General features: G+C 49.7%; 1 protein-coding gene across 1 annotated transcript in view; it reads right to left on the reverse strand.

The window, feature by feature from the left end:
* PRPF8 (pre-mRNA processing factor 8) overlaps nt 1-7425 on the reverse strand; it is a 31231-nt gene extending 23806 nt beyond the window's left edge. Inside the window, exons 1-8 of the mRNA XM_030537158.1 lie at nt 7312-7425; nt 6375-6485; nt 5401-5569; nt 3100-3264; nt 2786-3004; nt 1854-2066; nt 1477-1602; nt 1291-1396 (exon numbers count right to left, since the gene is read on the reverse strand). Coding sequence (XP_030393018.1) covers nt 1291-1396; nt 1477-1602; nt 1854-2066; nt 2786-3004; nt 3100-3264; nt 5401-5569; nt 6375-6474 — 1098 coding nt within the window. The 5' untranslated portion in view covers nt 6475-6485; nt 7312-7425. The remainder of the gene's footprint in view (nt 1-1290; nt 1397-1476; nt 1603-1853; nt 2067-2785; nt 3005-3099; nt 3265-5400; nt 5570-6374; nt 6486-7311) is intronic.
* Between the last annotated feature and the right edge of the window lie 2622 nt (nt 7426-10047).

Consider the following 10047-nt stretch of genomic DNA (forward strand, 5'->3'; position numbering starts at 1 on the left):
TGGAAATCCCAGACATAATCAGCCCCACACTTGCTTCAGCTTAATCTCCCAAAAATCCTACCCAAACAATGGAACAGGCATGGCTACACAATGGCAGAGGAACAGCATGAGACTAACCAACAGTGCTGACTAACACAGGGGACAATGCAAACTCTACATACACACTGATGGTCCCTGAATCAACTCTGACCTCAGGACACAGATCTAGAGCTAGTGGTAACTCAAGGGAGAGGCCCATTCAGTGCACAGCTGCACTCAAAAGGGCTAATAGTTTGAAAACGTTTTAAAACAATGGGGTGAATAGATGCTGGCTGTATTATACAGGAGCTAAAGAACACAAGTGTAACACTACACACATCAATGGTGCATCTACACCTGAATATTAGGATCAGGTTTTGGTTAACTCTAGCAGTAGAAAATGCTTGGAGAAGAGCAATGAGGGAGATAGCGAAGGAAGAAGTCAGTGAGTGGAGATTTCTGCTGTGGACAAGAGTAAGAGGAGACATGATTGTGGTATAATCTATTTATGTATTAGGCTATGTCTACACTACAGCCAGGATAGAGGTTCTGAGACTGATCCACCGACAGTCGATTTAGTAGGTCTAGTGAAGACCTGTGAAATCGACAGCAGATCGCTCTCTGGTCAACCCCTGTACTCTTCCCCCAAAAGGAAGAGTAAGGTAAGTCGACTGGAGATTCCCCCCACCCCATCGACCCCCTCTGTGGTGTAGACCCCACGGTAACGTGACCTAAGGAATGTCGACTCCAGCTACATTATTCACATAGCTGGAGTTGCATAACGTAGGTGACTTACCGCAGTAGTGTAGACATACACTTCTTCGCTAAGGCTAATTTGGTGTCCCTGCTCTCAAATGCTAGGATGCAGCAAGAGGATCCTTGAAAGAGAGCCAGCAAGTTTAAATGGAGGAAAGGAAACACTTCACATGCTATAAGTTAAGTTGTGGAACTTGCAGCTGCAAGATATTACTGGGGAACAATAGGATTCAGAAAGGATTAGGGATTTATATGAAAGACCTAGTCTCCAGACTCATCTGCAGTGCCACAGAGCGAGTGATCCTCCTGCTTGGAACGACAGGTCTGATCTTGAGCTGAGGTCAGCCCTTTCATTGAGGAGTTAAGTATCCATGCCTGTCACTGTCAGACAAGGTTACCACACTAAGCTGAAGGCCCTACTCTCAACATATGGTCTGTGCTAGATCAAAAAGACCCTCTTCCATCACTCCCAGTGCGGTGCATCCCTGACTCATGGGCGCTCGAGCAGTAACTCACCTTGACAGAGTGCCTGTGAGAGATGGGATTGATCAATGGATCAAAGTAAAATGCTGGCAGGTCAGGATCCTCTGTTTTAATGAAGACCACATTAGGAGTGTGATACCTGCAAGATACAAGTATTAGAGCATTTTATGAGTACAGCAACTTCTCCACACCCCTGCCGGCAGTGGACACTGTACTCACCAGGTCAGGTGCACATGGTGCGGTAGGTTGTTGTACAGGTATGGGAAGGCAATCTTGTACTCTGTCCTGATTGGCTGTCTGATTATTATTTTATTGATGTCATTGAATTCATTCCAATCTTCATCCCTTAAATAGAAGAAAAGATATTGGTAAACGAAGTGCAAAATGTGGCAGGAAGGCAAAGGTCTTAGATCAAAGATGCAGGGCAGTGTCCCCAGATACCTTTCTAAACTCCTTCAATACAGATTCAGACTCTGAAGAATGCTGAAGTGGCATTTAACCCACCAACATTTCACTTGGGGAAGAAAACACATTGAGGCTCCACCCCCAGACCAGGCAAGTACTTTTTCCCCTTCCCACCAAAACTCATCACTTACTGCAGATTAATATCTCGGACCAGAGGCTCGAACTTGGGACCCCCAGGAATAGCCATGTTCAGAGCCTTGGAAGTGAAGAAGGCCTTCAGATCAAACAGGTAGAAGTAGTTGTCATCCACAAGATCTGTCAGCAGCTGATTAGCTAGCCGGTACAATGTGGACATCATCGGAAGAGTGAATTGCCACCGCTGGTACGTAGAACCATTCACATACCTGCGAAGGGGACGATGCACAGATCAGCACTGCAGGGCTAGAAGGCTACAAAGCAAAGCAGCCGACACCCATCCCTCTCCCCATCCCCTTTACAGGAAATGGAAGTGAAACAGATATTTCACAGGTTTCTCCTGAACAGAAGCGAAGGCTGCATGGCTATTCAAACCCATTGTAGACAACCATGCAACTCCACCTGCTACTGACCAGGTGCTAAACTCAGTTCTCTCCCCCCAAGACAGTTTTCCCCCTAATATCCAAGATTTAGGCATGAATATTTGGGATCGCGGACAGCAGTCCCAGGAAGCATGTAATATTACCGAAATTTCCCCCAGAAAACGTAGTCAGCAGATTAAAGAGCTTCCGGCATGCTCTAGTCAAGCATCATGTACGAAATTCCCAGTGTCCTGGTATGGATGACTCAGTCCTTCATGCTTCCAGGGAGATAAACGTTTCATTCAGTTGACTGTGCAGAGGTCTTTGAGAAGAGACCTTAAAAGCTCGGGCTTGCCCACTCTGCATCAACACTAAAGGCCCCAGAACAGTTTTCGTAAGAGTAGAATTTGCCCAGGTGTCCTTGGCAAAACATCTCCCCACATTTCACAAGCCATCTAATGTCCCTCTCCCCAAGGCTGCACAATTCTAGGCTGCTGTGTACAGAGTTTATACGATGCTTTGGAACGCTTTACAATGAAAAAGTGCTACCAGAAAAGGGTACCCACTTCCTGTTATCTTTCAATGGCTGGTGGTCATAGAACCAATCCAGGACAGGGGCATCTTCCTCTGGGTCCAGCTCAAGCTGTATTGCCTCCAGAGGCTCCACGTCCAGGATGTTGTCAGCATAGTCGAGAGGGGGCTCTTCATCATCAAATGGGGGAAACCTCATCCTTTTGAAGTGACGCCTGTCTCTCTTCTCTCGTCTCATCATGATCCACATTGACCTGGGATGTACCAAGAATATTAGATATAGCCTATACTGCAGATTCAAGAAAGATCAACCTGCAGATCCCAATGTGTAATTACTGCCAGTGCTTACCCCCACTGTGAGATGTAGACTGGTTCTATAACCCATGGAATCTCATTCACGAAGGAGATAGCACCAGTGATGTGGTACAAGACCGGAACATCTCGGATTTGTTCCCAGGGCATTGGCATGTTTTCCAAGAGCTTTAGGACAGCATGGGGCATGTACTTCAGGGCACTGCAAAAAAAATCACTTGAGTTAGTTTCTTATAAAGAGACAGTGACCAGTCTCCCCCCTTCTTACTGAAAAGCAAATTCAAGCTAAGAGGGCACTGAAACTAGATGTTTCACAGGCCTCTCCAACTAATATGAGATTACAGCGATGTCAGAGGGTGGCTAGTCACTAGACATCACTGTTTTACATCACACAGGTAAAAACAGAGCTTTCCTGCAGAAGCAGTTTCAGATACAGTGAAGGGGTTAGTGCTAAAGCAACAACCCCCATATAGTCATGTGCCCTCATTGTGTACAGTAACCCTGAGCTGGGGCTTTAGAGAAACTGTTTAATTCTACGGTGGCTGCCTAGGTTTCTCTTTCTTAAACTTAATAGGCAAACACAGTGGTCTCCCCTCTCTGAATAGCTAGAGCTCCAGAGGACTAAACAGCTCATTTCTTATGTAGCTTTCACTGACAATCAACTGAAGTCAGACTTTAAATGTGTGTTGACTATTCTTCCAGTGGGGACAGTTTGCCCCATTTACAAACCCTGTTATGAGAGCCCAAATGGCAAGAGCTTATAGTTTTCCAAGTCACCGGAAATGATCAATCCCACCTTCAAGGCAACTGCAGCTCCTTGTCTTTCCTTCCAGTGTATCCGCAGCAGAGAAGTTCCCATGGGGAACAACCTGTTTGCCTCTTCTACACAGAATGCAAAATGTAGTTTGAGACTTTCTAAACCCCAGAATGCTCTGGTTCACCATCATTGCTTAGACACGCCAAGTATGCACGAAATTCACTGGGGAGACTGGCAGTTAGTTGGGCAAGGGAAAGAGGCTTAGCACAGAGGCAACTGGGACCAGAATTCTGTAATGCTGATGAGGTGCTCTGGCGAGGACAGAGAGAGGAGTTAACTAGCTGATCAAAACATTCATTGTGATGGTCAAGACATTGGCACACTTCCAGAAAGCCCATGGTAAACTAGGATATTAATCAACTTAGTGATGGAGAAAGAGAAAATCCAATATCTAAGAATTACTATGCATTCCTATGGTGATAGGTAAACTTGTGATAGGGAACATACAACTACGTGCGTCTTTAGAACTTGCTGCTTTATTCCTGTGAACAGCCTTCCAAAATTAATGGACCATTTATTAGGGTTAAACTGACCTCACATTTAGTAAGGCAAAACACATCTTTTTATATATTTATACCTGCTCTTGCATTTTCCACTCCATGCATCTGATGGAGTGGGTTCTAACCCACGAAAGCTTATGCCCAAATAAATGTGTTAGTCTCTAAGGTGCCACAAGGACTCCGTGTTGTTCCATCCAAACACTGTTCTGCTATGGATCAGCAAGGAATGTGTTTGCCGATCGTAAAATAGTTAGGCCAAAACACTCCCCACAATGAGTGAACTATCCGATTCATCTCAACACTCTGCAGGCTGCCTGCCGACTCAAGAACTCAGACATTAGTTACATGTGGTAGGTTTTCTGAAACCAAAAGCCATTGGGCTCAGCACATTCAGGAACCAGGACCCCATTGTGCATACACAGAACAAAAACATGGTCCTTCTTTGAGACAGGGAATCAACAGCTTGGGGACACCGCACATCCACAGAAATTCATCTTATGAATTACTAGGGACTCTGCATATGGCCAGGACTTAGCACTGGATTACAACCTGCTAGGACTGGCCCCAAGTCTGAAAGGCAGAGAAACCCATCTCCTGCATTTGGATTATCCAACCACTGTGTAACTAGCATCCTTCTCTCTTCCTTCAAGACTTTATTATTAATTATTATTATTATTATTAAAGAAAAGAGCTAATTCTGCACAGTTGCATTTACCCAATAACTCAATCGCCTCCCCATCTCCCACTATTGTATTTCTGTTCCACTGAATCCTTAGTTAGCTCACATAGTCCATCTCCCAAGCACTTTACAAGAGCTCATACTGTAGCATTCTCTTCTATGCACACAGTTAAAACTGAAAGCTCTCCATGGAAGGTCTCATATCTCTCAGTGGTCTCTACAGACTAGTGGATACCTGTGGCATTAGTGTAGTGTACTGCTTACAATACCTGTATCATGTGTGCCCTACCCACCACCCACCTTTCCCTGGACATTAATTAGGATGCTCATTGCTCTCCTCACCCCAAATAAACCCGTTTGTCATGCCGAAACTTCCTGTTAGTCATGTCACCATGGTCCCGGATAATTTTCCTCACGTGTTCTGGGGGCATGTCCTCCTTCTGGGCATCCACAAAACCAAACTTCCTCTTCTCGGCATACCGCTTTGCCTGCAGCTGCTGCCACTTGCGGGCTACACAGACAAAAACACTCACAGTCCATCTCAAGTCATTGCACTAAAACATAAGAGGGTACTTCAAACCAACATAAGCCCAAAATTATATGGCTAAATATCCAGAGCTCTACTAGCAAGTTAATGCAAACAGTGTTTTGTAGGGGATAAAAAGCTTCATCTTTCAGGGTTTATACCATGTCTAACTACCACAGATCAGAAAAGGCTCTCACACCTGCCTACAGTTTCATTCTTTCACCTTCCTCTGAGTTATGTAGTGCTGGAGACAGGACATTGGCACAGATTGACCTTAACATGATCCAGTCTGGCAGTTCTTTGTTCTAGTGCAACCACAGGCTTCACATTAATATTCACCTTGTGTTATATTGGCCCTGGTGTATATCCGCTGTTGATAACAAAGAGCTGCAGGTCATCACACACTAACTGCTGTGATTTTAGCTGCTACGTTGTCTACACTGAACAATGTTAAGCTAACTGCTAAAAGACATGCAGCTGACAGCAGCCTTTTTAGGGCAGTTCTCACAAGTTGTAATAAAATAGCGGGGAAAATCCAGCAAAACAAAGACAAGGGCAAATACTCATTCATCACAAATGAAGTGAACTGAACAGTTTAGTGAGCAGAATACAATGGCTGACAATGTAACTTAATGATACAGAATTCTCATTGGGGTACAGAGGCTACCTGGCCTTTGGATGGTTGGCACAAGGATCTAGGACTTCTCGGTCAGGCTTCCAGGACTGTGTGCATGCACACACCCCAACCCCACAAAGGCCCTGCTGTGACAAATTTCAATAGCTCCTGCACCTTTCTCCTGCAGCTTCTCTTCAGACATGTAGTCAGGCAGCGGAGCCAAGGGACTGGGCACCGGGGGCAAGCCCCCACGGTAGGGAAACCCTCCAGCCATGGAGAGGCAGGCTAGGGACCACAGAGAGGAAGGAAGGCAGGCTCAGGTCAGGGTCTGTCACAGAAGAGAAAAAGACTCCTACACTCCACAACCCCCTTCTTCTCCCCAGGCGGCCCTGGGACAAATCCCGCTCCCCTTTTCTCCACGTGTGCCCCAGGCACCCCCCCCACCCCACTCCCTCTACTCCCCATGTGCCCCTAGGCACATCCCCACCCCCTTCTTCTCCCCATGGGCCCTGAGGAGAAATCTCACCCCCCCTTTTCTCCCTGCGCACCCCCCAGGTACCCCCCAGGTACCCCCCAACCTCATCCCCTTCTGCTCCCCACGCACCCCCAGGGACAAATCCCGCCCCCACCTTTTCTCCCCGCGCGCTCCAGGCACCCCCCCAACCCCACCCGCTCTGCTCCCCACGCGCCCCCAGGGACAAATCCCGCCCCCCATTTTCTCTCCGCACGCCCCAGGCACCCCCCCAACCCCACCCCTTCTGCTCCCCACACGCCCCCAGGGACAAATCCCGCCCCCCATTTCCTCCCCGCGCGCTCCAGGCACCCCCCCAACCCCACCCGCTCTGCTCCCCACGCGCCCCCAGGGACAAATCCCGCCCCCCATTTCCTCCCCGCGCGCTCCAGGCACCCCCCCAACCCCACCCCTTCTGCTCCCCACGCGCCCCCAGGGACAAATCCCGCCCCCCATTTTCTCTCCGCGCGCCCCAGGCACCCCCTCTGCTCCCCACCCCCTCTGCTCCCCACGCGCCCCCAGGGACAAATCCCGCCCCCCATTTCCTCCCCGCGCGCTCCAGGCACCCCCTCTGCTCCCCACACCCCTCCCCTAGCGGACCTCTCTCCTTTCAGGCTCCCGTGTCTCGCCGCGGCTCCTCCGCGACCTCTCTCGCTTCCGCCCGCAATGGCGGCTCCGGATCGTCGCTGCCGCGCTCCAGGGACCCGGATGAGCTCAGCGGGACGGGACACAAAGAGCTCAGTGACCAATCAGCTCTAGGGCTGGGGACGGATAGGCTCCGCAGCCTATCAGAATTTACTAACTGGCGAGGAGGTGGGTCGAGTCACCGGAAAGGGCGGGACTAGCTGGGTCAGGCACGCGGATATTCTTCCGGTCGGAGATCTCCCCCCACAGCTTGCGTAGAGCCACGCCCCTGTAGGCCACGCCCCTCCGTGCGAAGCTGCCCGCTTCTCCGACCCCGGAGGCGTTAACTCGGGATCCTAACGATGGCTCCGCAGATGGCGCCTCTGCTGTTTTGCAGCTGCTCATGCGGGATTGGGGGGGCACCCTATCTACGACCCCCCATTGCCTCTTCTATGAGAGGAGGCTGCCAGGCTCCTAAGGGGTGTCAGAAGCCTTCAGTGCTATCCCCTATCCCACTGATAGCCAAGCCCCCATCCCAGGGGTGGGCAAATTACGGCCCACAGGCTGGATCCAGGCCACGAGACATTTGAAGCAGGCCCACAAATTGCACCACACAACTTGGCCATACTCTGGCTCTCCCAGGGCTGGCTTTAGGCGATTCAACTTGATTTGCCCCAATCACGCCCCGCACCACTAAGGACCCAATGCTGATGTGCTGCCGAAGGCACCGGCAGCCAATAGAGCTGCTGCCAAAGTCCCACCACTGTCTTCGGCGGCAGCTTTTTCAAATCAGGCCCTGCAGTGCCTAAAGCTGGCCCTAGGCTCTCCAGCCAGGGTGCAGGGTCAGGATTGCACCATGTGGCTCCAGGAAGCTGCAGCATGGCCCCACTCTGGCTCCTACATGCGCCCATGGGAGCTGCAGAGGTGCCTGCAGATGGAGCTGCGTGCAGAGCCACCTGGCTGTGCCTTCACGTAGGAGACAAAGAAGGGACCTGCCGCTCCTTCTCAGAGCCTGCACCCTGAGCCCCTCCTCATGCCCCAACCCCCTGCCTTAGCCCTAATCCCCCTCCTGCTCTCCAAACCCCTTGATCCCAGCCTGAGATCCTACACCCCAAACCTCTCATCCCCACCCCAGAGCCCACACCCCCAGCCAGAACCTGCACACCTTCCTGCACTTCTTCCCCAGCCATGATCCCCCTCCCGCCCTCCAAACCCCTCGGTCCCAGCCCAGAGTACCCTCATACATCCCAAACTGCTCATCCCCAACCCCATTCCAGCACCCACACCTGCTCCAGTATCCCAACCCCAATTTTGTGAGCATTCAGAGCCAGCCCTACAATTTCTATTCCCCAGTGTGTTTGCCTACGCCTGCCCTCTCAACATCCCTAGCGCTGGGACTCAGACTGCCCTGCTCTTAACAAGAGCAATCCTACTGGGTCAGACCATGGTCCATCTCGCCCCAGCTCCTGTCTTCCCACTGTGGCTGCTGCTAGATGCTTCAGAGAGAATGAGCAGAACAGGACGATTATGGAGTGATCCATCCCTTATTGTCCAGTCCTAGTTTCTGGCAGTCAGCAGTTTAGGAAAACCCAGCGCATGCGGTTGCATCCACAACCATTATGGCTAACAGCCATTAATGGATCCATTCTCCATGAACTTAGCTAATTGTGTTTTGAACCCAGTTGTACTTTTGCCCTTCACAACACCCCTGGCAAAAGCTCTATAAGTTGACTGTGCAGTGTGTGAAGTACTTACATTATTTGAAACAAACAAAAGGATCTCTTTTGAGATGGGGTGACCAGAACTGCACACCATATCCAAAATGTGAGTGTACAATGGATTTATACAGCAGCATTATGGTATTTTGTGTTGTATTATCTGTGCCTTTCTTAATGGTTCCTAACATTCTCTTAGCTTTTCTGACTGCTGCTGCCCCCTGAGCAGATGCTTTCAGAGAACTATCCACAGTGACTCCAAGATCTCTTTCTTGAGTTGTATCAGCTAATTTAGACCCCATCAGTTGGTATGTAAAGGCAGTTAGTGCCCCTCAGAGCAGCTGCCCTGTCATCATCACTGGTTTGCACTGATATGTTCACTATGCATGCACACATCAGAGGCAGGAAACCCATCCCTGAGACTGGACCCCATCTCCCATCCCATTGTGAGTTTCAGCCTTACGACAGTAAACCAGGATGAATCAGACAGTTTCTTACTCGATTGAGTAGCCCAAACAGAAGTTGGGCTTTCTGAATTATTTTCACTCTACAGTCAAGCAGCTGCATGAAGAACAAAGGAGTACTGGCCAACCCAGTAAACAGGCAGGTGGCTGCATGCTGGAGCCTTTGGGGGCACCAACAAGACCTTTAGAGGTAGACCTAAATGCAGGCGGTCTGTTGCAATAATAAAGCCTAAAGGTAACACGCAAGGTACACCTGTGAGGGGTACGGGTTGTCACTTTAATCTAGCTGCTAAAAAAACTCCCAGGGCCCTAGGTGCTTAGAAAGCTTCCTGAACACTCCTGTAAGGTGCTGCTGCCTCTGGTGCTATATTCCCATAGGCCAGTGTGTAAGAATTATTTTGCGTGTGGAAACTGGGGGATGATGCTAGGGGAGGAAGATGCTGCATTGTGAACAAGACAGGGGCTGCAGGTAACCAAAAACTTTTTGGCTCAATTATTCCCCATAAACAAAAGAGGTCTGGATCTGTCTCCCA

The sequence above is a fragment of the Gopherus evgoodei genome, chromosome 17 (assembly GCF_007399415.2).
Source record: "Gopherus evgoodei ecotype Sinaloan lineage chromosome 17, rGopEvg1_v1.p, whole genome shotgun sequence".
NCBI classification, from domain to species: domain Eukaryota; kingdom Metazoa; phylum Chordata; order Testudines; family Testudinidae; genus Gopherus; species Gopherus evgoodei.